The 27,443-nt window shown below is 38.8% G+C and overlaps 2 protein-coding genes across 4 annotated transcripts in view; both read left to right on the top strand.

Moving 5' to 3' along the window:
- The window catches only part of LOC121405720 (anion exchange protein 3-like), a 68,703-nt gene extending 44,686 nt beyond the window's left edge, over window positions 1-24,017 (top strand). The window contains exons 7-21 of the mRNA XM_041596659.1: window positions 157-295; window positions 1,772-1,813; window positions 3,486-3,666; window positions 4,665-4,966; window positions 6,046-6,338; window positions 6,747-6,959; window positions 7,776-7,924; window positions 8,460-8,654; window positions 9,659-10,063; window positions 10,404-10,493; window positions 18,061-18,227; window positions 18,995-19,248; window positions 20,037-20,206; window positions 20,878-21,048; window positions 21,670-24,017. Of these exons, the coding sequence (XP_041452593.1) occupies window positions 157-295; window positions 1,772-1,813; window positions 3,486-3,666; window positions 4,665-4,966; window positions 6,046-6,338; window positions 6,747-6,959; window positions 7,776-7,924; window positions 8,460-8,654; window positions 9,659-10,063; window positions 10,404-10,493; window positions 18,061-18,227; window positions 18,995-19,248; window positions 20,037-20,206; window positions 20,878-21,048; window positions 21,670-21,747 (2,849 nt within the window). The 3' untranslated portion in view covers window positions 21,748-24,017. The remainder of the gene's footprint in view (window positions 1-156; window positions 296-1,771; window positions 1,814-3,485; window positions 3,667-4,664; window positions 4,967-6,045; window positions 6,339-6,746; window positions 6,960-7,775; window positions 7,925-8,459; window positions 8,655-9,658; window positions 10,064-10,403; window positions 10,494-18,060; window positions 18,228-18,994; window positions 19,249-20,036; window positions 20,207-20,877; window positions 21,049-21,669) is intronic.
- A 3,138-nt stretch (window positions 24,018-27,155) lies between these two features.
- Window positions 27,156-27,443, top strand: part of LOC121429567 (band 3 anion transport protein-like) — a 34,093-nt gene continuing 33,805 nt past the window's right edge. For 2 of the 3 annotated variants that reach the window (XM_041626684.1, XM_041626657.1), the window contains exon 1: window positions 27,156-27,242. The gene's annotated coding sequence lies outside the window, so the exon portion shown is untranslated. The remainder of the gene's footprint in view (window positions 27,243-27,443) is intronic. The other variant, XM_041626675.1, reaches the window with a different exon arrangement.

The raw sequence follows: 27,443 nt of genomic DNA, 5'->3' as shown, positions 1-27,443 counted from the left end.
TGCAAGTTAATTTCTCTTTAGATTCTGAGGGATTTCTCTGATTAGTATCTTTAATAAAGTTTATAACGACTTAAATGGATGAAATAGATTCTGCTACATGAAATGCTAAGTTCATAACCAATTAATGATTGGAGATGGATATTGTGTTTTGTTTAGGCCTGATGCTTCTTGATTGTCAGAGGACTACCTTACAAGGCATCTTTGATGCTATACTAGATGGGCTTGAAGAAGAACATAACATGGGAAGGAATGATCGTATGCTTATCTCAAAGATGCTCAGGGCTAGCGCTGGAAGGTTAGTAAATCCATTAACTCTTTCCTATAGTAACCTGAAAAATGGGAGTATTTGCTTGTCAATACAGTGTTCATGAATCTTGAAAATAGAACATTGTACCAAATCAACATTCTTAACTTGATCTGAGTATATGTTGTTTTATTTATGAAAATTGATCCTTTTTGTCTCACCTGCGAAGCAAAGTGAGACTATAGGCGCCGCTTTTCCGACGGCGGCGTCAACATCAAATCTTAACCTGAGGTTAAGTTTTTGAAATGACGTCATAACTTAGAAAGTATATGGACCTAGTTAATAAAACTTGGCCATAAGGTTGATCAAGTATTACTGAACATCCTATTAGAGTTTCATGTCACATGACCAAGGTCAAAGGTCATTTAGGGTCAATGAACTTAGACCATGTTGGAGGATCAACATCGAAATCTTAACCTGAGGTTAAGTTTTTGAAATGTCATCATAACTTAGAAAATATATGGACCTAGTTCATGAAACTTGGACATAAGGTTAATCAAGTATCACTGAACATCCTGCATGAGTTTCACGTCACATGACCAAGGTCAAAGGTCATTTAGGGTCAATGAACTTTGGCCGAATTGGGGATATCTGTTGAATTCCCATCATAACTTTGAAAGTTTATTGGTCTAGTTCGTTAAACTTGGACATTAGAGTAATCAAGTATCACTGAACATCCTGTGCGCGTTTCAGGTCACATGACCAAGGTCAAAGGTCAATGAAATTTGGCCGAATTGGGTGTATCTGTTGAATTACCATCATAACTTTGAAAGTTTATGGATCTGATTCATGAAACTTGTACATAAGAGTAATCAAGTATCACTGAACATCCTGTTCGAGTTTCAGGTCACATGATCAAGGTCAAAGGTCATGTAAGGTCAATGAACTTTGGCCATGTTGGGGTTTTTTGTTGAATAACCATCATATCTCTAAGTTTATTGGTCTAGTTCATAAAAAGTGGACATAAGAGTAACCATGTATCACTGAACATCTTGTGCGAGTTAGAGTAGTATTCAAAGTCAGCACTGCTGCTATATTGAACCGCGTGATGCAGGTGAGACGGCCAGAGGCATTCCACTTGTCATTTATTTCACCTCATTTAAACTGATCTTCCATTTGTTATAAAGTTTGGAATGTTCTCTGCGATGTTATTAAATGCATGATGATATCCTTTTAGATATATTCCATTCACTTGACTATAATTAATGGCATTGTCTTAACATCATTCAATATGGAGAAGGCCTGTGTATATTATTGATAAAGGCAAACATCAAAGTCTTTCAATCTATATTATTCAAATCGCATTACTGATCATACCTATAAAACCACATTGGCTCTGTATAAATTGAGTACCAAAGATATGTTTGATAACACTAGGGAATTCAGTACTTTGTATTCAACATTTTGTGGTGATGATTTTTACTTTTGATTGTATTTCAAACCTCATTGCCTACATGCATACATCAGCTCTTATATGCAACATAGATTGCTAAGAGGAAGTGTGAATAGGTAAGCGAGCTCATCTGGTTAACGTGTGATTTTTTTGTTGATGGTGCCTAATTTCCTCTGGCTTCCGCGAAGAAAAATAGTTTGAGTTAATAATAGCAATACACTGCTTTTATAACAAATACCACTGCTGGAATGTATCCAACTAACTTTCCTGACAAACTGTTTATTAAAGAAATAATGTGTAATATTGATACAGTTTCAGGTAGGCTAGACACTGAAATCATCATGCAAAGGTTTACAAAACTTGTACCCCAGAACCCCAATACCGGGGGGGGGGGGGATTGGGGCACTCGCATATATTGGTGATAATGGGGACGTGCCGCTTTGATGACCCCCTTTTTTGAAGACCTAATTTTCAGTTCCCTAGATACTTTGAATGACTAAAATTCCGTTCAGAAGCTGCACTTGTCTGGCGCAAGCATCGCAAAGCTTGAAGCTGTACGCACGGCTTCATACCAGTAGTATTTCCTGTATACCATGGCACCATGCACGCTAGTTCCCACATGCACAGCCCTAGTGCGCACCCACTGTATACCTAGTAGTACCATTCCGAGATCCCGCTCCGTAGACCGTGTTTTTCAGACCACCCGGTATATTTTTAGTCCCCAAGGCCCTGTATTTTACCCTTGCAGTCAGTTCCTTAGACCCCCATTTCAGGATTTTGTGAGGCACACCTCCCTCAAATGTAATTTGAGTACCCCTTGGCCCAATCCTCAATTATTAAAGAACTTTTGAAAGAGTCAATTTCTTTCCCCTTATAAAAGGTAGTATGATATTGATCTCAAAATGTTAGGCCATGATTAATTTATCCATGGTTGAATTCAAATCCAGATCCAGAATTTCATACAGTAGCAAGTGGGAGCAATGTCATAGTTCAACCTGTCATGGTACTTAACACGCTAACCCTAACTCTGCCTCACACAACCTTGTCATTCAAAGTCGGTTACATGCAGACTTGTAAATATAGTTCACAAACCTGTATAGATATAAATATATATATATATATATATATATATATATATATATTATATATATTGATATATATTTTTTGATAATGCCCACAGACCACTATCCTGCCTTCACCATTACAACTGCTTCATAGAGCATGTTTTAGTCTCAGAAATGCTCATTGTTTACATGCATGTTAAAATTTATAAATTTCTATTCATAGAGGAGTCTATCCTCAAAGCCTAAAACAAATCACATATTTTTTTTATGAAAATAGGTCTATTTGTGTGATATCTGTAAGGAAATGAGAATTCTGTAAACAATGTAAATTAATTTGATCACACCCCCACCTGTGTCGTGTTTCCTATAACCTAGCCTTAAGCAGTGACCATGACCACACAGTATCACCAGTGTGCACTTTTGATATCTTATCTCAATTTCTATTGTTGTGTTGTGAAATTATTCATTTCCAGTTCACTTTTGGGGTAATTTCCTCTTGTATTTTTCTATTTCCCTCTCCCTTAATTCCCTTACCCCTTCTACCCCCCCCCCCCCCTCTTCTAAACACCACCAATGATGTGTAAATCTGTCTATCACAAATGCAATGTATTTTTGAAAAAAAATTGTATCATATTGTTCACTGTACCCATTTTCAGTAGGGATTTTCTTTATTTTTTTATTCTTTGACTGTACTTATTGTAATGACATTTTCTACATCCCCTAGCTACCAAGATGAGCATACTGGTATCGTGAGAGCATCTATAAGACGTCTTTCTACCATTGCTGACTTCAGTCACCATCATCGTAGTTCACATCCACATCAGAATCAGCTCAACTCCAACCACTTCCCTGTCAGTCGATCCATGAGTGCTATGGATGGTACAGGCCATATCAATGGCAATGGGGTATGTTATGCTGTAAACCTACACCTGGGTGATTTCAAGTTCGGTGTTGACGCTGGTGTTTGTGTTAGAAGCACAATTTAGATTACGTCCCCTTGCTCCTCAATCTATTCTGAGGTCATAAAAAGTATCCAGGGGGGGTGTTTCACAAAGATTTAAGTATGACTTAGAGTCGCACTTAAATGTCTAGTTGCACGCAGTATAAAAGGCATGACAGCATTGGTCAGATCATGCCAACAGGACGCGCACTACTGCGTATTGATCAATAAGATTGCGCGTTTCATATCATGTACGCGTCGGCATTTAAGTGCGACTTAAGTCATGCTTAAATCTTTGTGAAACACCCCCCAGATCACATTATTGACATCTCAACACCATGTTAAATACGTCCCTGGAGAAGCTGCATTTAAGTCTGATACTATGCTGAAATAACAAGTGACCCAACACCAACACCAAAAGGTCAACACCAAACTTGAAATCACCCACTGGGTCAAAGTGAGGTTAACCTCCCTCCATACTAGTAATAAAAACATCCTTTATACATGTAGTTCATTGCTCACAGGATAGTAACATTGAAATTAAAGGAGGAATTCAGGTGTGGAATTGAGAGATACGCATCAAATACCAAACTCTGTCAATGAGCTTTGTTGGATGTTTTGTTCAAATTAAATTTCTTTAGATTTTGTATTATACCAGGGTTCTAGCATACGCTGAAAGGATATTTAAGAGATTCTTATTCACTATACGTCAGTTTCTTTGAAGTGCACTTCTCAAGGAATACTTTTATTACATTGCATGAAGTTCTGATAATTATTATTTACTACAGGATTCAAGTGCCTTCTGTACTCCTTACTGAAGTGGAAATCACATCTTCCTTTATGTTATTCATTTGTATCTTAATATTCTTATTTTGAAGTTAATCAGTTTCACTGTATTTGTAGCTTTAAATAAGCTTCATTGTTCAAGACAATAGCTAATATTGTTAATTATTTGTCTTCCAGTTTGTGGAACCAGAATCCAAGACTCCGATGATTGAAGACATCCAACAGCAGGAGAAGATCACACACCTCAAGGTGAATAACGACAACGGGTCAGCTATCAACAGGAACCTCTCTGCAGCTACACTAAGTGCCCTTCAACAACACAGGACTGATGGCATTATTAAGAAGATACCACCAGACTCCGAGGGGGCTCTGGTCCTTGTTGCTAAGGAAGAATACCTTGAACAACCATACATGGTACTGGTCAGGCTGGATGAACCTATACTCTTTGAAAACTTATTGGAAGTCCCTATTCCATTGAGGTATGTTGATAGACGAATTGGTTGGAGAGAAAAATAGGGTTGGTCCCTTGGATATGATGTCAAATGAAAGCCGTTTTTTAAAGAGGAGAGTAACCACCTTTGCATTAAAGGTCAAGTCCACCTCAGAAAAATGTTGATTTGAATCAATAGAGAAAAATCAGACAAGCACAATGCTAAAAATTTCATCAAAATCGGATGTAAAATAAGAAAGTTATGACATTTCAAAGTTTCGCTCATTTTCAACAAAATAGTTATGTGAACGAGCCAGTTACATCCAAATTAGAGAATCGATGATGTCACCCACTCGCTATTTCTTTTGTTTTTTATTGTTTGAATTATAGAATATTTCAATTTTTACGTATTTGAGGATTAGGACCTCCTTGCCTGAAGCAAAAAATGTTAAAATAATGGAATTCCACGTGTTCAGGAGGAATAAAACTTAATTTCACATGACAATGATGAGAAAATAAAAATATTTCATATTTCATATAATAAAATACAAAAGAAATAGTGAGTGAATGATGTCATCAACTCTCTCATTTGGATGTAACTGGCTCGTTCATATAACTATTTTGTTGAAAATAAGCGAAAATTTAAAATGCCATAACTTTCTTATTCTACATCCGATTTTGATGAAATTTTCAGTGTTATGCTTGTTGAATTTTTCTCTTTTTATTCAAATCAAGTTTTTGTTGGGGTGGACTTGTCCTTTAAGCACCCTCTCCACTATTTGTATAACAGAATAAAGAAAGAATCTTCACCAGTGAATGAGGCATATCATTCCAAAGAGGAAGAGTGATGCTGGGTAATGGGTTGTAAAATGGTAGCGAACGGTGTAAAAATGAAAAAAATAGTGAGAGGGGGTTTCAAAATAGTAAGGGCAGTTTCAACATTTTTATTTTTGAATTTAAAAGTCAAAGCTTTGTCTTTTTTTCACAATAAAATGTTTATGTCTTGTGAAAATACTGTTGTTGTTTTTTTTTTGGATAAACATGATTGATACATGTAATGTCATAAGTGATTGATTACATTATGCTGACATCAAACTTAGTGATGTTTGTGCATGTGTTTTCTATCAGGTATGTATTTGTGGTAACTGGTCCTCCCATGCCAACCCTCAACTACCACGAAGTGGGTCGAGCCCTTGCCACGCTCTTCTCCGATGAGGTGTTCAGGAACATTGCCTACTCTGCCCGTGAGAGGAAGGACATCCTAGTGGGGATCAATGAGTTTCTCAACGACACCATGGTGCTGCCACCAGGAGATTGGGACAAGGAACTACTGATGCCAATCACAAGGTTACAGAAGAGAGAACAAGAGAAGGTGAACAGGAGAAGAAAGACATTGAAGTTGAAGGAAGAGGATACAGTGGGTAAGCTTGATGAATTACATTCTTTGATTTAAGAATAATATTGATGGTCAGGGGCCATGGCCAGATGAATTTGAGAAATATACACTATAGACTGGTATATCAATGAAATGTATTGTGTATTTAGTATATTGGAAAGGAAGATTGAAGTGGAAACATAAGAGAAAGAATCTTGGAAGGTAGAAAATCTAACTTTGTAATGAAGTATGACATATGAAGAGAGGGAAGGACAGTTCTCTGAAATAATCAGGATGGTGTGGCCAGCTATATGAACAAGTTCTCAGACATTTCAATCAATGTACAATGTACATTGGAGGTGCGACTCACATGATTTTAAAGGAAATCTAGAATTCATTTATTCTCACTTTCTATATATTCTTATCCGTGTTTTTGTCTGTTTATGTACATCAGCCTTGCAGCATTTCCTTACGGCGGAGAAGGTGCATGGGGACCCCTTGCAACGCACAGGATACTTGTTTGGTGGTCTCTTCAAAGATATCAGAAGAAGATATCCTCACTATCTCTCTGATGTCTTAGATTCCTTTAACATCACCTGTCTGGCTGCCTTTGTCTTTCTCTACTTCGCTTGTCTCTCACCAGCTATTACATTTGGTGGTATCTTAGGTGGGTGCACAGTATTCATTCCACTTTGATGGTCAGGGTTTTGCAAGTACAAAGTCTGGTTTAAGCATTTATGAATTGGGACGTTTAGGGTGTTCAGTAAATGAAAATTTCACACAAGGAAGGGTCACTGGTTGTGCATAAAATCATTCATATCTTGCAAAAATCTTTATTATCTTCATGAAATGGCCTTTAAAGTACCAACCATCAATTTGCCCAGTTTAAAGACGTTTTTGATACCACCAAAAAATGTCTGATCATTAGGAAAAAAAAATTAAGAGGAGGGTTACTAGTGAAAAATATATACATATATGTATTTTCTTTTTTCTTTGAAGGCCTGTATTTTGATAACCAGCATAATTTAGACCATGATCTAATTCTTTGCTAAATTTATGGGAAGCAAAAATGTCAACTAGTAGTTATACATGTAATTCTCAGACAGTTATGAATTATTTCAGTGTCAAGTGAGCCAATGAAATGAACTTATCCTGTTGGAGATTTCTGTCACAATTGGCTATACATAGTTAAACAACACTACTTTAGACCAGAGTTTAAATAAAATCTGAATTCAGAATCCGGATGGGAGAGTTTAGACCTGTGGTCAAATTTTGTTTCTTATCTACCTGCTGCTTGACCATGCTTGAATAATTCACTTCCTTTACAGCAGACCAGATTTGTTTAACAAGGGAAACTGGTACTTGTGTATCCCCTGAGTGGAATGCATGTATCCTATAAAAAATAGTTAAAAAAATTTAATCAAACTAGACTTGGATTTCACTTCCATTTTGTCTGTTCTTGTCAATCATGATTTTGCTACAGGTGAAATGACGCAGGGTTATATGGGTGTGTCTGAGATGATCATCTCAACATCTCTCAACGGCATCATCTTCTCACTACTCTCAGGACAACCTCTCATCATCATAGGTCCTACTGGTCCAGTGTTGGTCTTTGAAGAAAACTTATTACTGGTAAGGATGAAAATGGTTTTCTTATACCCTGGCATTAGCAGGACAGCTGTTTTACACTTTGCATTTTTTAGTCGAGAGAAGTGAAATTTAAATAAATTGGAGGATGACCAATGGTGTTGATCTTTTAAAGAAAGCATCTTGAGGATAATGGTGCTTTGGTAACAGTTGCGATTTTTGTTTTGACCATCATGAATATCATTCTATCATATAGATTATCAATTGCAAACTGTGAATGTCCAATATCAAAGAATTTTTTTATTTGGAATATGTGAATGAATGTCATCATTTTATATTTCAACATTAACTGATCCTTTGATTTTGGCAGTGAATAATGACATAACTGTCCATACCAAAACAATATGCTTTGTCAAAAAACGTATCTACATCAGTTATACAGACGTTTTGCTGCACCATATGAAACAGGTATACAGTAATTTTAGGATGGTTCCCTTATTGGTTGAGTCAGCCAAATTATACAAAATTCTTCTTAATGACACAAAACTGATTCCTGTATTTTTGTGTTATCCATTTCCAGTTTTCCAAGCAGATGAATATTGAGCTGTTACCATTCCGTGCATGGATTGGTATATGGACGTTTCTTATAGCAACCATCTGTGTAGCAGTAGAGGGCAGCGTTCTTGTCCGACATTTTACCAGATTTACTGAGGAGATATTTGCCCTTCTCATTTCTATCATCTTCATCTATGAGACCGTCAGTGGACTCAAATATGTAAGTTTTATTACTGCATTTTACATGTATTCAAGTAAACCTTTATTGGTGTAATTGCTACATGAGTTTACTGTGATCTATTTGTGCATTTCATTTTATTCATTTATTTCCATCAAATTCAGTATAAGATATAATTAAAAAAATAATTTAAAGATAGAGGAGACTGCTATTTAAAGCATAAATGCTTTATAATAGGTTAAATCAGCTAGCAGTAACTTTTTCTAAATACAGATCCTTGTTGGTTTACAGTGTGTCCCAGAAAAAAAGGAACTGGGAATCCGACATCTTCTTTCTTCAAATGCAAACTAATTATGATATTTTATTAACATAATCATAAAATTCAATTATTCCTCTACATTTTGATACCTAATACATGACGAACACATTACGCATTAATGAGTAAGAGGAGTTTGAAATTTAATGTCAAAACTGGTTGCGCGGAAAGATAGGAAAAGATTGGTTCGTGATATGACAACCGTGCCTATTTGACTATTGGCTAATTAGCATTTTGTTTGTATTCTTAAGTTTCTCTCACTGATCCCTGAAATGAGAGTGGATTCGGATTAACACACAAGATTCTGCACAAATCGTTTTTGATAGGCCTGAATATTTACTGTTTGTAATCTGCTGTGTGGGAATGATTTGCCAAGCTGTTGATCTCAAATTAAAGATGAGGTTTCACTCTTACCATAAGTATCAAATTCATCATAAAAACATGTTTAACAACTGTGAAATCTATCTCTGAAACAGGTTTCCTTTTTTGTGGGATGCACTGTGTAGTGATAAATCTGAATATATTTCAGCATTTTTTGTCGTTAAATGTATGTATTTACAAGGTTGAATGATTAATCCTAATGTCCATTTTACATATTTCATATTTGTCGGTCTGGTAGTTTATTGATGTTTATATGAATAGTATTAGGATGGTTCCTATTAACCAGCAAGGGTACTATATGTTCAAAATAGATTTGTTTAAATAATTTTTATTTCATCTCATTCTCTAGGTGGCTTGTCAGAACCCCTTTCAGGAGAACTACTGCCTGGCTGATCTGAACAGCACATACCCTCCCATATACAACTCATCTAGTATCTATGCACGGCCCACCGACATCGTCCAGCAGTTCAACGTCACAACCTCCCCCATCCCTAGCTCCGTCACCAGCTCATCATTATCACATGGACTGGATGAACATGTGACATACTTTGACATTATGATGAATGCTACTGATCATTATGGAGATGATAAATACAGTGGGAAATCTGGGAAGAAAAAGAAGAAATGTTATGTACCTTCTGGTTGGGATCCCAAGCCTAACACCACACTCATGTCAATCATTCTTACATTTGGAACATTCTTTATAGCGTTCTTCATCAGGCAGTTCAGAAATAGCAGATTCTTGGGCAGAACGGTAGGAGGAATCATTCATAGTCTTTTTTTCCAGCAAATAAGATGTGATAAAATTATTTTCTTTTTTGTAATTTCAAATCCATGAATAATATTCATCAATAAGGAAAAGATCTCACTATGATATTTTAATCATGCAATTGCTTTTACAGTCAAGATGATTTTATCAAATCTGACCAAAGTTTACAATTTATAAGTCTAGAGCTAATATTTTAAAGAATTTTTGATCTAAAACAAATTCCGTCATTTCATATTGATTGATATTCAATAGAATATATAAAAATAGTGATTGTGCTGTATAAATATTTAATATTTTTATCTATTTCCTTTTTTTCTACTTACAGTCAAGAAGAGCATTTGGTGACATAGGTATCGCTATAGCAATCACCGTCATGGTTACCGTATCATACTTCACCAAGAATGTCTATCTTCAGGTGAGTTCAATATTGATCTCATTTAGTGCGTTCATAATTTGTTAGTTTTATAACATAATATTTATTAAACAACACCTTGTGTTTGATTTTGTGTCTGTTCGTCGATTTTCATACACTTTTTTTTCTGTGTCTTGACCCTGAATAATATTGAAATTTTATCCATTTTTGGTTTTAGACCTTAAGATTTTTCTATAGGAAAAAGATATTTCCAGATAATACAGTCTAAGAGCAAAGGTATCAAGTATGTATTGTGCTCAAAACAAGATTGAATAATAGCAATTTTCATACACAATGACACTAAAGGATATAACTAAGAATCAATGTGAATGGTTTCATCTAGTCACAGATTTAAGAAAGACAAGATAATTTACTTCAATAACTCCATACATCTACTTGATTTGCTAGTTCAGCCCTCTGGACTGCCATACCCGAATAGAACTCCCAAGGATTTAAAAAGCGCGAGCGCGCCCTCTCCCGTTCAGGCTTACTACCCATGATCACCGCGCAATTAGCGTCCATCTTCCTCTTTTGCTTTCGGCAAGCCACCTGTCAAGACGTGCTCAGATAAGTCTCCTAAGAGCTCAAATATTTTTGAGCTTTGGTATATTATTTTCGCTTATCTGTGGTGCATTCTCCCTTTTAATTTCAATCTTTCCATTTGTGTGTAAGATTGTGTTCAGAATTTACACTTGGCGTGACTTTTTAGACGTGTTTTTGGTGACACTTAAATTGTTTTTCTAACGTTTGAGTTCTCGTCGCGCCGCATCGCTAGCGCGTTCGCGAGGCACCGGGCTTGGCCTGCCTACGTGGCAGCAAGCCTTCACCACCTGTCATGGTTATTGTTCTTCACGTTCAAAGCGTGGTGGCTTTTGGTGCCGTTTTGAATTAAATTCTAGACAGCCTCTACACTTTGTTGTCGAGGGTGTTATTGTTATTTCTTTTTGCAGGTTGGGATCTTCAACTCTGTTCCTTCCTTGCTTTCTGGAATTGATTTATTAAGATTTTCGATTGATTATTGATTGATTAATTCTTCAATTCTCTTTCCTTTCTGTTCTGAATAAATTTCTTAATTGATATTTTATTCACAGGCGGATCTTAAAGCTCAATTCGTTTTTCCTTCTGTTCTGATTAAATTTCTTGATTGATATTTTATTCACAGGCGGATCTTAAAGCTCAATTCCTTTTCCTTCTGTTCTGAATAAATTTCTTGATGAATAAAATTCTTGATTAATATTTTATTCACAGACGCTTCGGGGATTGTTTAATTCGGCTTACGCAATTATACCTGATGATTGTTTGGTTATTCAATCCCCCCCCAAAAAAAAAAAAAAAAAAAATTTTTTGTTCTTTACAGGTGGGGTCTCCTTCCTGTTAGAAATTTTTTTGACCTGTCCCGGAATTGTTTTCTTCGTTCAATTCCCTCTTCCCTCCTAGTCTTATATATTTTTTATTTCGACAGGCGGGCTCTACGATTCCCTTTGAGGATTTACTGTGTCGTTCTTCCTCTTGGAATCGTTACTAGAGACGTTCCTCCTTCCTCCTGTTCTGAATTTCTTTACCTTTCCACAGGAGGTTACTTTTTTTTTCCTCTTGGAAATTATCTGGAATTATTTGTCTCTCAATCCCTTTTCTTCCTGCTCTGAAATGCTTGTTTTTGTGTTTCTTCGCAGGTGGAAAGTTCGTTCTCTTCTGAACTTGCATTCAATTTTGAATTTTTGTTTCGAATTTTTCCTTCGGGCACAAAAAAGAGAATATAGTAGGGGAACCTTGTAGGAGTTTCTTTTTTCACAAAGTCTCCGACCTCCTTTTTATTTTCTTACAGGCAGATACCTAAACTATTCTTAGTTTCTTCTTCCTCCCTACCCCTCCCCTCTTGTTTTGTTCTGTTTGCTCAAACAAACTCCTTTTAGGAGGAGGGAAAGACCACTCCGGTCTCCACCTTTAATCTAAGCGAGATCTTTGTAAAAAAAAAAAGAAAAAGAAAAATTCTTGTTTTTCCTTTTTCAGGGTAGAGAGAGGTATCTTTGAATGGGACTAACACAGCCCCAGAGGACCTGGTGCCCTCCACGGGGACCGTCCCGATTGCAAGTTACAGAAGTCGGCCGCCTCCAGGCGAGCAGGAAGGACGCCGCGGTGAGCGCCCAGCGGCGGTGAGTATGAGGGTGCGTCGATCAGCATTCCGAATTTGCGGTCGGATGCTAAGAGAAGGAAGGCCGAGACTGTGGTGCCACGGTCTCGGACAAAGGAAAAAGTGGTAGCCAAGGCTTCCAAGCCTAAACTAGGTCCTGCCGCCGCAGCACCCATAGGGCTATGCGACCCACCGGCTACCGGGTCACCAGAAGTCCGGAGGGAGAGTGCGGTTCTCTCCCCCCGGCACAGGTCAGGATCTTTGCCGTATAAGTCGTCCTCCGTTGACAGCATCGGGAGAGATCGCCCAGCCCCTGACCGCGAGAGGCGTCACACAGACTGTAACCACAATCTGATCGTGACCACAATCTGACCCCGTCAGATTCGGGTGAAGTTTCGTTGTTGGCGGCCGCCCTGCCAGGGGCGGCAAATCGTAAGAGATCACCCGTGCCTCTTGTGCCTTCTTCTGCTCCGGCCACGCCGGCGGAGCCCGCAAAATAAGAAGAAGAAGAAGAGGTCGAAGGAGAGGTCGGCCAGCCCTGTTGCCATGGGCATTCCTCCTTCAGACCCTCTTATCGGTGGCCAGATGTTACAGTCATACATGTTATGCTGCTATATTCTGCTACCGCGAGAGGCGTCACACATCGGGCTGTGACCACAATCTGACCCCGTCAGATTCGGGTGAATTTTCATTGTCGGCGGCCGCCCTGCCAGGGGCGGCAAATCGTAAGAAATCACCCGTGCCTCTCATACCTTCTTCTGCCCCGGCCACGCCGGCGGAGCCCGCAGAAAGAGAAGAAGAAGAAGAGGTCGAAGGAGAGGTTGGCCAGCCCTGCTGCCATGGGCGTTCCTCCTTCAGACCCTTGTGTCGGTGGTCAGATGTTACAGCTATTCACGCTGCTACATTCTGCTACCGCGAGAGGCGTCACACATCAGACTGTGACCACAATCTGACCCCGTCAGATTCGGGTGAAGTTTCGTTGTTGACGGCCGCCCTGCCAGGGGCGGCAAATCGTAAGAAATCACCCGTGCCTCTTGTGCCTTCTTCTGCCCCGGCCACACCGGCGGAGGCCGCGAAGAAGAAGAGGTCGAAGGTGAGGTCGGCCAGCCCTGTTGCCATGGGCGTCCCTCCTTCAGACCCTTGTGTCGGTGGTCAGATGTTACAGCTATTCATGCTGCTACATTCTGCTTTCGAGTAGTGCGGGTTCACCCCACCCTCGACGTCTACTCACCCCGCTGATGCCCCTGAGCATCAAGCGAGACAAGTGGGCAATAACCACCAGACACCCGGGAAATCCTCGAGCGATTCTGTTAAATCGCCAGCCAGTGCACCGACTAACCGGGTGCCCCAAGATCGCGTGTGCTTTCCAGCATTTTCGTCGATCTCAGAGCACGTGTCCCAGCCGACACGCGGGGCCACCCCGGCGCTTACTGGACAACCCCCCGGTTCAGTCCATAGAGCGAGACTCCCTTTACGAGGACAACCCCTATCCCGCGGTCGACTTTTCAGTAAGCGCTCAGGCGCTGCTTGACAAGTATCTACCTCACATCTACCCTCCGAGTGGGGGTATTGATGAAGCAAGGGAGTCCATATTTTCTCGCCCCGCCTCTTCAGGCGCTCCGAGCTCAATCGGCCGAATTGGGGGTCTCGGAGAGTGACGGGGTCGCTCTAGACGAGGCGGCTCCTACGACGAGGAAGCCGCCAGCTCCGTGGGTGTAAACCCACCCCCGCTCTGCTGCTGCCCGGAAGCGCCAGGCTCCGGCGCCGCCGTCTCGAAATTTTCAAGCCTCTCGAGGCTAGCGAGAAGGCAGAGGCAGGGGGGGGGGCGATTATTATGCAGGTTCTCCCGAATTCGCCCTCTACGTCAAGCTCACATACGGCGACGACTCCTTCAGCGGTAACTCTCTCCATTCTTCCCCCTAAGCGGGCCCGTAGATTGGAGGTATGAATCTCTTACATACCGCATGCCGCACTTCTCTCGTGAGAATGTTTGGCTGCTTTGAGAGGACAACCTATCACGTCCGCGGACCGTCCGCCCAGGCGACGGGACCGTCGCTTTTCTGGCCTGAACCTCACTTTCTATTCGAAAGTAAGGGTGCCCTGTCTTACTTAGCTCCTACCCTTGCAACGCCAGAGTCAGGGCTAGTACAGACACCCGTTCTCCAGCGATCGCCGCTGAAGAGAGGGCGACTCTGATATGAGCACCATCACCGCTCAGCGGTATGTCTCACTATCTCATAGCTCTCCGAGCTTATGAGTATGTATATCGGATCTGAATGTCACGGCGATTAAAAGTTCTCCTGTGCTTAATAATCGCTATGCCTTCACCACCCGGTGCATTATGGTTAGGTTAACCTATTTGTCTCGTATTCGGGCGGCTCGTACGAACCCTGCCCGAGCTGCCATCACCGGTCGTCCCCCAGGACACCGCCGGCAGCACCCGCACCGAATACGTGGAAGGAATCAGCTTTTCATATGCTAGATATCCCTCCTGTTGACATTCACAGCTGTTCCCCGAGTCTTTCCCGGTTGGGTAAACATCATCTCGGAGGAAAGTAACCGCCGTACATCTCATGAGATTGTTGGCTATGTACGCGCGTTCAAACTTGTTTAAAGCCCCAGGATTCTCTGTCGGCATTCTATGCCTACTTTCTGGGCACACCCACCGTACCGGGTCGGCGAGTTCACACCAAACTGTACACCGCCAGACCATCGGTCGAGCTCTAACTGTCTATCTTATAGACTGCCCTCTATGTGGGTCAATCTTGCGGGCGTCTCCGCCGCTCCCTCCTTGTGCGGAGTGGTCTACGGTGGATGTCTTTACCGTGCCCGTTAGTCGAATCGGCTTCTTTCTTAGAAATTTTTTCACGGCACACTCGAGTCGCCCCGCATGCTGCTTTCATCCTCCTTCCATGCAAGGCATGTGGCCAGGGTCACCGCACGACCGAGGATGATGTAACAGTGGATGGATGTATGCTTATGCCTTCCTAACCACGATCACTACGACCCGCCTTCTCTCGGGCCGACTGTGGATGAGCCTCTCCATGTAAGTGATTTACTTCACTGGAGTTCTTCTTTTAGAAATTTAGATTCTCATCCCCCGCTGCTTAGGGCGTCATTTTTGCCGCCCCCCGCAGCTTTTTGGAGCTCCTTATCTTACCGATATCGGACTGTTCCACGCTGCCGCAACCGGCGCCGGCGGTGCTCGCTCTTACGATCACCTGAGAAACAGGCCTTGTGACTGTTTTCATAAACAACTGGTTCTCACCGCAGACTGATGGAAATTTTGTGATTACTTCCTCAAGTCTCCTTCGCTTGTTTCTTCAAGCGAGGACTTCGACACTCTTAGCCAGTTTCCGTCCCTAACTTGATAGGACAGGGCCGTTGCTACCTCATTCGATTCCGTTGGGAATGTAACGGTTGAGGTATCATATCTGGCGATGTCTGTTCGTTTAGAGCATCTCTTGATGGTCGTTTACACGTAATATCGTGACAGATTTTTTTTCGCCAGCTCCCTCTGGCGTACACTTGCTGCTGCTAGGGATTCCCCCGCCCAGCGGACAGCCATCGCAGCCTAGCCTCACGGGCTCTCTCGGCGATGGTGGCTTGAGCCAAGCCACCTCTTCCACCGCGGGCACTGCACCCTCAGATGGGTGCTTCAATCAGTATGGGAGAAAGGGGATCCTGAGTTCTCTCTCGATCACTCGGTCTAACACACTTTTGTCGTGATGTGTACCGCGCTGTATCCCTGACACGCCCGGTTGAGCTGTTTTGACCAGACTGCTCTATTCTACATAGGCAACATGTCCGCGGCATTCCTTATTAACAGGATGGCACTCAGTCGCTTTCTCGACCCTTGTCTGCCTTACGAGTGGTTTTCTTCCTAAATCCCTACTCTCCGTCGTTCCTGGTCCCCTTCGGACCGCTAGTAACTTTTTACCACAGCTCTCTATCAGAATTCTGCAGATTTCTGCCCTCACGCATTTGAGACAGATATCGAATTCTGGGCGCTTTCTCCCACGCGGAGGCTTCCCCTACAGAAATTTCCAAGCTTGCGGGAAGCGTGCGACTAGCTTGCGCAAGCTTGCGGCATGCTAGTAACTAGCATGCGGTTAGCTTAATAAGCGTGTGATATGCGTGCAGAGTAATAGTTAAGCGATCTTTTAGCGAGCAGGGACTGTTCGCTAGCATGCACTCGCTTATTAAGCGAGTGCCCTGCTAGTCGCATGCTAGTTACTAGCAAGCGGCACGCTTAAATTTCGGTAGGGGTTCTGAGATATCTCGCCTTCTCAGATTGGTCGATTGATCACTTACTGAGCCTTAAAAGCTTCAGTTTTCCGATCACGATTCTTGTTGAAATTTTCAACAAATTTCGATTCTTACGCTCTAGTCAGCAGGTGATGTTGTTCTCCTGACACTAGGCCGAGGGCCCATGATACTTAGTATTCCTGAGTATACAGGGCATTCCTCTCGAGGACATTTTTGAGGGCCGCCTTTTGGCGCTCAACTAACTCCTTCACTTCTTTCTACTTGAAGGACATTCCGTCCAGCGAGGCGAGATTTGCTGCTTCGGCGCTTAAAGCAGCTGCGGCCTTTTCCCCCTCTCCCTAAATTTCGTTGTTTTTGTTTTTTTCTTTTAAATTTTCTTAGGCTTACAATTGAAAACATGCCTCCCTACGGTTTGAGTCCGTGCTGGTCTAGCAAATCAAGTAGATGTATGGAGTTATTGAAGTAAATTATGAAAATACTTACCTGATTTTCTTATTTACGAGATAACTCATACATCTACTTGATACCCTCCCACCGACCCTCCGCCTTGCGTAGCAACATGTTTCAACGTATGGGCTTGCGAAAGGTGAGGAAGATGGACGCTAATTGCGCGGTGATCATGGGTAGTAAGCCTGAACGGGAGAGGGCGCGCTCGCGCTTTTTAAATCCTTGGGAGTTCTATTCGGGTATGGCAGTCCAGAGGGCTGAACTAGCAAATCAAGTAGATGTATGAGTTATCTCGTAAATAAGAAAATCAGGTAAGTATTTTCATAATTGTTCATTGTTGCTTTCTTATATTTCTCTTACAGTAACATGGCAAATGTATGTTAATTAGTGTTCCTTATTTGTTACTCCAGCAGAGAAATTATAATCATCTGCTACATGTATCACTTTCCTTGATTTGTCTTTATAAACAGCTATCCTTTTAAGAAGAGTTAATATTCATTATCCTGCAGTTTGATTGAGTAGAACTTACAGATCTGTTGTTGATTTGTTTGTCAGATTTATGTATCATGAAGGTTGTCTGTCCCTTGTTTAATGTACTCAGTGTACACCCGTTACTGATTCTGTTTCTTACTTCATATCAAATACAGCAATATTTCTCTAGGATATCCATTAGAATGAGCAGATCCTCACTTGAAATTTTATTATTACTATGTTCGATTGCAGAAACTAACCATAGGGACTGGTTTTGCTCCTACGGATCCATCCAAGAGAGGTTGGTTTATCAATCCTATGGGTGTAGATCAACCCATGCCAATGATAGCCATCTTAGGTGCTTCAGTACCAGCATTCCTTGTCTTCATCCTTCTATACATGGAGACACTTCTTACAGGGTAAGTGGGTTGGCCTGTAGGTGGCAAGAAGATGAGGATGGTAGTGGTGGGGAAGGTACTTTAGTGATGACACTTTGATGGCATGGGTGATGGAAAATCACGAGCAGGAGGTAGAGGGAGAGAGAGAGAGGCTGGTACATCTCCAGCTGTAATGATGATAATGGTAATTGTGATGATTTTGTTGATTTGGGTGATGGCTATGATAGGAAGAAGAGGATTGCAATGGTGACCATAACAAATATTGCCGGCAATGTCAATAATTGAGATGATGTTAGTGATGATGATGATGATGGTGATGATGATGATGATGGTGATGATGATGATGTTGTCGACGACGACGACGATGATCATAATGATGATGGATGCTATGGTGGTGATGATGGTGATGAGGATGGTGGTGGTGGTGATTATGATGATGATGATGATGATGATGATGGCGATGATGACGATGGTAATGATGATGATGATTGAGATGATGATAGTGATGATGATAGTGATGATGATGATGATGATGATGATGGTGATGATGATGATGATGATGGTGATGATGATGGTGATGATGATGATGATGATGGTGATGATGATGGTGGTGATGATGATGATGATATTGTGTTGATGACAATGATGATGAAGGTGCTGTTATTGGATATTAAGATGATGACCATAAGTGATCATGATGAAGTTGATGATAGTGAAAATAATGAAAGTTATGGCTTCTGGAAGTGACAATTACCTCAATATTCATTATGATCTATCTTTCTCCTCAGGGTCATTGTTAACAAGAAGGAGCACAAATTGAAGAAAGGCACTGGTTTTCATCTTGATATGTTTATCATGGGATTCTTGACAGCTCTATCAGGAATCCTAGGTCTACCTTGGATGTGTGCTGCTACAGTCAGAACAGTCTCTCATGTAGCTAGTCTAAGTGTCATGACTAGGACTGATGCTCCAGGTGTGAAACCAAGATTAGACCACATCAAAGACCAAAGAATGACCAATTTCTTTGTTAGTCTTGCCATAGGTCAGTTTCATTAATAATTATTCAGTTAGTTTCCTTGCATTATATTAAATTCCAGTTGCCTGTGAATGTTATAAACCAGTTGTGATATTAACAGTTGACCTCAGATGTAAATAATCATATCTGATTAATACACCTTTGTAAAATCACACAGAAAGCAATTATTTTAAAGTCATTACTAGCAAAATTATTACATATATATTTGGAATGCCGACATTGTGAATGATATGTTTGATTTTTATCGATCATTAGGCATGCATCTGAGTTTGGATTTTCTGTTCATAGTTTAATGCTTGATTCATTAGACATAACATATGTACGGTTACACTTCGTAATTCCGAAGCTTCTTTATTCCAAAGGTTTGTAATTCTGAAACACGTAAATTGCCTATACCTCGACGTTCGTTAATCCAAAAACGTAAAAGGGTTCGTTAATCCGAACATTTGTGGCGTTATTCCGAAGGTTCGATATCCGAAAACGAAATAAGGTTCAATGTTCCGAAGGTTCATTAGTCCAAAAACGAAATAAGGTTTGTTGTTCCGAAGGTTTGTGAGTCCGAAAACGAAATAAGGTTCGTTAATCATTACGTTTTCGGACTAACGAGCCTTCGGAATTGCGAACCTCATTTCGTTTTCAGACTTACGAACCTTCGGAATTATGAACCTTCGGAAATACAAACCTTCAGAATAACAAAGCTTCGGAATTACGAAGGTATGCGCATATGTACAGTGCTCTTATTCAAAGCACTAAATAAAGAACTACTATTGATTATATCTCATTGCTTCACACAGGTTTATCATTATATATGGCACCATTGTTGAGAGAGGTACCGATAGCTGTACTTCTAGGAGTCTTCTTATACCTTGGACTCTGTTCATTGAGTGGTCTCCAAATGATAGAAAGAATTAAAGTCTTCTTTATGCCAAGCAAACATCATCCGGATGTCAAGTATATCAGAATGGTGAGTTAATGGTTTGATGGAAGATGATAGAACGGAATGATGGAGGGTGGATAGGAGTGATAGAAGAATGAATTGGTGAAGAGGCATGATAGAAGAATTGATTGATGAAGATAGGAAGTGAAGAGATTGGAGGATGGAAGAATTACACTGATGATGGTTGAGTGCGGAGATTGAGAGAAATGAAAAGAATGAATAGAATGAGTGAGAATTATCTGACTGCTGATCCATCAAAGACTGGATTGGTGAATTGTTGATGAATACAAGAAGGGATAGATGAATGCAAAATGTAAGTGGATGGATGATTTGTTGAAAAAATGGTCAAGCAGAAAGATGGAGTGTTGATGAATTGCAAATTGGAAATAAAAGAAAGTGTTTTGCTCATGAGGAATGGATATTATATGGGTGGATGGTAGAATGTGGAATGCGTGGATTTAGGGATGGATAGAAGAATGAATACCAGATGGATGAATGAATTTATGGATGTAAACCTTAGGTAATTTGTGCATGAACTTATGTAATATTTTTTTTTTCTGAAACAATAATATACAGGCAAGTATGTGATCATCTCCAAGAAGCTTTAATTCAGATATACCTTTCAATGTTTTCTAACCCTAGACCACAATATTTTGTGGATGAAACTTGTAATAAATGTTTGTTCAATCTTTTACCAGGTAAAAGCATGGAAGATCCACCTGTTCACATCTATACAGCTTGTATGTCTAGTAGCCGTCTGGATGATCAAGACGTCCATCGTCGCTATCTGTTTCCCATTCTTCTTCATTCTTCTTGTGGCAATCCGTAGGCTCATGAGGTTTATTTATACTGATCAAGAGTTGGAAGCTGTAAGCATACTTTATTATCACTATTGCAGTTGAATCTACTTCATTTTGATTATCAGATTATTTCTTAAATACATTGTCTTTGCTCATTACCGTTTCAACATTTCATTGTCCATGAATTTTCATTTGAAATCAATTCACCTGTTAAACTCTTTTTTTAAGTGTACTCTAAGATCTATGGCTCCTGGATTATGTTAGTGCAGCAAACCTTTAAAAAAGTGGCAAATAACTTTTAAAATCAATAAAAAAGAACAATTAGCGGAAGAGCACAGACTGATGGAGACTGACATGATTAAATAGACACAATTTCTTTTGTTCTTGTGGAGTGTAGACACTGGTTGACAAAAGCAAGCCAGGGTTAATGAAAGTAAAGTTGTCCATAGCTGGCAATAGTTTAATTAGTGATTTAAATTACTTGTTGCTATAGCTGGAAAGCTGTCGGGTTGTTAAGACTAGGTATGATTCCTGGAGTATGCAATTGAAATACAAATTTATTAGTGAACAGACGTTTTGCAAATTAAATGAACATCAAAGCTGCAGGGTAGTGTAATAGCAATAGAGGTAGTAAAAGCAGTGATGATTTTAATGAATTTCCTTCTTTCTCTCTCTCTTATTCATAAACAGTTGGATGACGAAGAATCTGAAGAAGAAATCGATGGATCTATGGGTGATGAATACCAAGCCACCCACATGCCTGTTTAGATTTACACCAAGAAACCAAAGCTGAAAGAATATGTGAAATTACAAGCACCATACATTTGTGGTAACTGTAAGGTAGTACAGTATTGATTGAGGAAGTGTGCAATGTCTATTCTTGTTCTTGTCTGTACCATTTAGGAGATACAAGCTCAGCAAAATAACTGGGTCACTTAACTTGCTTGAATATATAGTGTTGATTGTGCTGCTCGGGCGAAACACAGAGTAAAGTGAAGGATTTTAGAACAATGAATAGGCAAAGAATATGAGCTTGAGTAGCACAACTTGCTGTCATTAATTAAATACACCAGGGAGGTGTTTTCACAAAGTAAGTATGACTTAAAGTCATGCTTAAATCTCAACACAAATCTCACACATATTATTCAATGCTTAATCTGATTGATGGATACGCTGTAATGATCTGACCAATGCGATGATGCGTTGTATGCCATACGCAACTGAAATTTATAAGTGACTCTAAATCCTGGGCCCACTCCTTTTTTTTATTATTCATAAAGGATTTACCCCAATATTCAAATATGCTCAACTTTGTGTTATTCACAGATGACATGTGTGTTTTTATGTCTGGTGAATATTGAATAGTTTGTACCATTTATATCAAACTAGAAATCATAGCAATTGCTATCCTCCTTTGCCATATACACTCTTAACCAAACTATCTGTGTGTTTTTTTTAATACTTTGGACCACTCTTTTGGAATTAATTACCCAATCCTGTTAAATTGTGTAAATTTTAAATCAATTTGAATGAGCATAACCCTGGGATAAAACACCTGTAAGCTTGGCTTTCCTTTCATTGTGATGACCCCCCTCCCCCTCTCCCCTTTCTTTTGGATCTATTTGTAATTATGTTAATATTGTTATTGTGCTAATTCTACATGTATGAATATAATTTTTGTTATCAGTATGGGGCCAATTTATTCAACAGTTGTGCTTCCTTTGACCCCCTCTACATGTAGAATATCTTGTTTTGTCAATGATTTGTGTATATAGTTTTTAATTGTGGAAATAAAGTTGAATTGAATTGAAAAGAGATACCAACTTAGCAGACATACATGTACAGCGTTCTAATGCCGCAGTGACATATAATAAATCTATGATGACCAATTAATTTAGTGCAGTATTGTTTTAACAATGATTGTACAATAATATGGGTCATTAAATGGCGATCAAAGATTTACCAAGTGATGGGTAGTACACGTGTGTATGTATATATATCCTAATCAAGGTGTGCTTGTAAAAGAATTATTGCAAATATTTGCAATCATGATTTTGTGCAGTATTGGGGTATAACATGTTGCTTATTACCTGTGGAATAATGATGACACCCCCCCCCCCATATGCACGAGTAACTGTGCAATTTGGTGATTTCCAAGTATTGAAATATCCACTCAATAGAAATCAAAGAAAAAGTAATCATTTAATGCAGGCGGTCCTTCATATATTAGCAGTAACACAAAATTATATGAAAGGGAACAAATATGTTTTGGACAGATAATCCTCCAAGATTTGATGAAGAGTGAAGAAGTTTTTAATGTGATAACATCCAGGATTTGCCATTTCAACATAAAAATCATTGTATGCACAAATTATTCAATGTAACCATTCAGAATTGTTACCATAAACTTTGCAATTAAGCCTAGCTGATTACATAATGGCATTTCCATGTTCACACCGAGACTGGTATGGCAAAAAGTGCAGCAGGGAGTATGCCTGACCTAAAATGTTATTTGATTAGGGTGGGACTTAAAAAAATAAAACAAATATTTGAATGTGTCACAACAAAAACTGAGCAAATGGGTTTATACTTTTCTTTTTTATGAAATAAGGAAAACCTTATTTTATTCAGTTAATGTTTGTTTCTCATGTCAATATACTTTTTTAGTTTAAAATTCCACACAAAAATATAAATATCTGTATCTTGTTGACACAATAATTGTTTTGAAAATACTTATCAGTTCTATATAAGTGTCATTGATTCTATATCATCATCTTGTCTTTATATTTCAAATTTAGCCTGGCCCATTGGATTTGAATGATAACATTGATGATAACTATTGCTTTATTATTTATTTTGTAATATGTGACTTATACAAGAACATGTAGGGCCACACTTTGCTATCATTTTCAAGATTGAAATGTGGGCTTCCACAGTGCAGATATCATATTGAATTATTTGGAAACCCCAAACTCTTATCCTGTAAATAGTTATCAGAATGCAGTTTATATATTCCCTTTTTAAGGAAAGCAAAATGAGCTCTAAAAAATGCCCCAAAATATCATACATGTTTAATTATTTGGAAACCAAAAGAAATCAGCTTGAGGTTTTCTTAAAAGTAATCGAAGCATATATGTTTTATTTAATTTCATTATTTCATGTATGAAATGAAATATTGAGAATGGAAATGACCAGGAGATAAAGTGACTTTGTGTAATGATTGGAATATTTCTATTCTCTCTTTCTGTCTATTGCGCCTTTATTTAAACTTTGTAACATTTTTGTTTGAGTAAAAATTTCCTTTGCATGTTTTTTTTTGTTTGCAAAGTGCAATTATACCCACTCTTTGTCATATTGGATATTGATACTCATGCTTCCAGATATATACTTAGTATATTTTAGTGTGAGAAGTTATTTAAATTAATTTTATAATATTCAGGATTCAATGAAATGACATTAATATTTTTTATACTTCCTCTTATGAAAATTTAAAATATTTACTTTTTTTGGAAATCCATTCTATTATAAGTATTGTAAATATAGTCAATCTCCGGAAAAGGGTATTTTAAATTGCAGTAAGTGGTTGAAAATATATTTTTTCAATCCTTTTTCATTAAGATGCCTTTAGAAATACTGCATGTAAGTGATTGTATATAATCATATCATCTTACATTAGATTGAGGCTGCTGTGGAACCATTAAATGAATATGTATTAAGAGAATGGATGTCATTCCTGTTTTCCTCTCATAGCTTTCTTGGGAGTAATAAAGAATTTTATCACCATTTAAACGGTAATGGGGTTTGGTTTGGCTTGGTTTGGATTTATATTCATTACCGCTTTGTTATGTTTATATACATATATATTTTAGCAACAGCTTATTTGCATAGATCATGACATTAACTACCATAATTGCCCACCCATCGGAGCCGATCTGTCACTTAATTAGGATGTCTCAATTTGCTGAGATTAAGCAGAATTATTAGGGTTTTTATGCAATATTAATTTTTTTTCTTGAGTATCCTAGATCATGCCTCACATGAAAGTTTCTTTATAATTATTGTAATTTTTATTTGTCAAATATTTTAATCCCCTTTGAATAATACAATTTTTTTTCCTTCCTTTGAATATTGAATACCCCTTGCCAGTTGGTATGTACTTGATTAATAATAAGTTGTTTTATTGTGTTCTCTTTGTGTTATGTTCTATGTTTAACTTTGCCAAAGTAATTCTATGAATGTATATAATGTATATATTATATACATATATATGATTTTCCATCATTATATACATACTATATATACTTCTGTGAGTGGGTGAGATGTAGAAGGGCACTTTGTGTTTGTGTACTGACTTAACAACCTTTTGCTTCTCACCAAAACATATGATCTTCCAAGCAATATGTAAATAAGAGAGAATGTTTAATTTAGTGAGCATCAAGAACACATTGTAATTATGTCTTTCAAAATTTGAAGATTAATCAAACAAGGTAAATTGACTATTTTTTTTTGTTGAGGATGATTACGAGATTTGAGAAATAAAGAGGAATGAGTATTCATATTTTCTTTGTTACAAAATGACAGATTTGCTTACTGCTTTTTCTTCAGCTGTTTTTATTGTAGTGCTAGGGAAACTGTGTGATTGTGAGTGTGTTGAATATGCAGCTTGAAAGAAATGTTGAGTTTTGAGGTTTATACATGATAGAGATTGGAACCAATCGGACAGAAGACGTTCTCGAGACTTAAGAAAGGGTCCCAATAAGGAAATATGTTGAAAAAAATAATGGTGCACATTGTAAATCAATATTAATGTCTGTACATTATTACACCAATTGGATGATTACAATACCTGCTTATCACTTTGATTGTCAAAAGTATCACAAATGGCATTCACTAGCAGCAAAAAACACCAAAAAAAACAATAGAATGATAAACCAGATTGTAATAAGGAAATTAGCAAGATGATAAATAGGACCGATGAACTAATGGTGCAGAGAGAGAGGGAGAGAGGTGGGGCAGAGTGGGAGAGACAGAGAAAGAAGTGGTGGGTTGGAAGCACGAAGAAAAGAATTACAAACAATATATGGGGATTATGTGAACCTCATAAAGGAAGAGAGACAGAGAGTGGGCGGGATTTGATGAAATGTGAAGTTGAAAGAAGGTTCTTACATAGAATACACGGGAAGGCATACCACAAAGGCTTATTAATCTACCAACAAAGATTTAATTTGTAAGCCGTCCATCTACTACTACTACCCACCCATCAATACAAGTTAAATCCCTCCTTTGAAACGCTGGGTGTGAGGATAGATCCTGTTAAAACTTCAGTGAGAGAGAAAGAACAAAGGAAGAGGACATTCAAATCATGTATTGAAAATTAGATTAAGATCGCTAGATTTTACATAACTGGTTTCATTCATAGGTGCATCATGGTCCATGGGTGCATGGATAGTGCTCATACTCGTTCTTTTGAATTTGAGACCACCGGGATAATAGTACCATGGAGCTATGACAGTACCGTTCTCCAAAACAATGTTTTTGCAACATATCTCTTCTGATAGCCCACTTTCAATGCTTCAAGGTAACTGCAAATTCCATGATCACCATAGATGGAACCTACATAAAGGAGAATAATAAAAAACTTTTTTGTCCTAAACTTGATTTTGAATACCACCTCTATAATATTCGACTGGCAATATAGCTATAGGGGGGGGGGCTTGTTGCCAGACCAACCTCGGATATGTAATTCCTACTATACTTTCTCAAAGCCTGATATATTTGTATAATAATAGTTAAAGTCCCATAACTGAAATATCCCATCTCACTTTTGAGCTCTTGTCTGAATAATTTTGTTGTTTGTGTAGAATGAGAGGAGTACGAAGGGGCAAGGACCGTATAAAAATGTATTATTCGTAATAGCAATAATGAAACATAATATCTGCTGGTTTACTTTTTACAATAAAAAGATCACTTGGATAATCATGCAAAAAGCATGCGCCCAAAACACATCGTCATTGGTCAAAGTTCTCACAATTGTGATTGCTCTGTTTATATGCGATAAGAAACTCATTTTTATGATGAATGGGAATCCTAAGTCTTTGCTCTAATGTACACTGAAGCGTGACAAAAGCCTCGGTGATGAGTTCAAAGTTGTGCTTCCTTGTTCATTCGCCTGTCAGTGAGTTTCATCGCTGGGTTCCCGGAGGTTGACTGGCTGACGTGCAATCAGAAACTCGAGCTATTAAAATCAGACGATTTGAAATAAGGTAAGATGATTCGGTTTCCTTTGGTACATGCATTTTATGAATATCCATCCTTTAATATTTCATCTGTGTTGTTGTTTTAAATGCAGCGCGCCGATCAGGAGGATCATTTCCTCTTTTCTTCGTGTGTTGTCGAGATTTATGAGTTTACTTTGCTAAGGTCGAGGTTTTTTTTCATTTGAACGATTCCATCTGTTTTCTATA

The sequence above is a fragment of the Lytechinus variegatus genome, chromosome 1 (genome assembly GCF_018143015.1).
Source record: "Lytechinus variegatus isolate NC3 chromosome 1, Lvar_3.0, whole genome shotgun sequence".
NCBI lineage: Eukaryota > Metazoa > Echinodermata > Echinoidea > Temnopleuroida > Toxopneustidae > Lytechinus > Lytechinus variegatus.
Note: the sequence above shows the minus strand (reverse complement) of the source record. Positions and strands in the feature narration are given on the sequence as shown.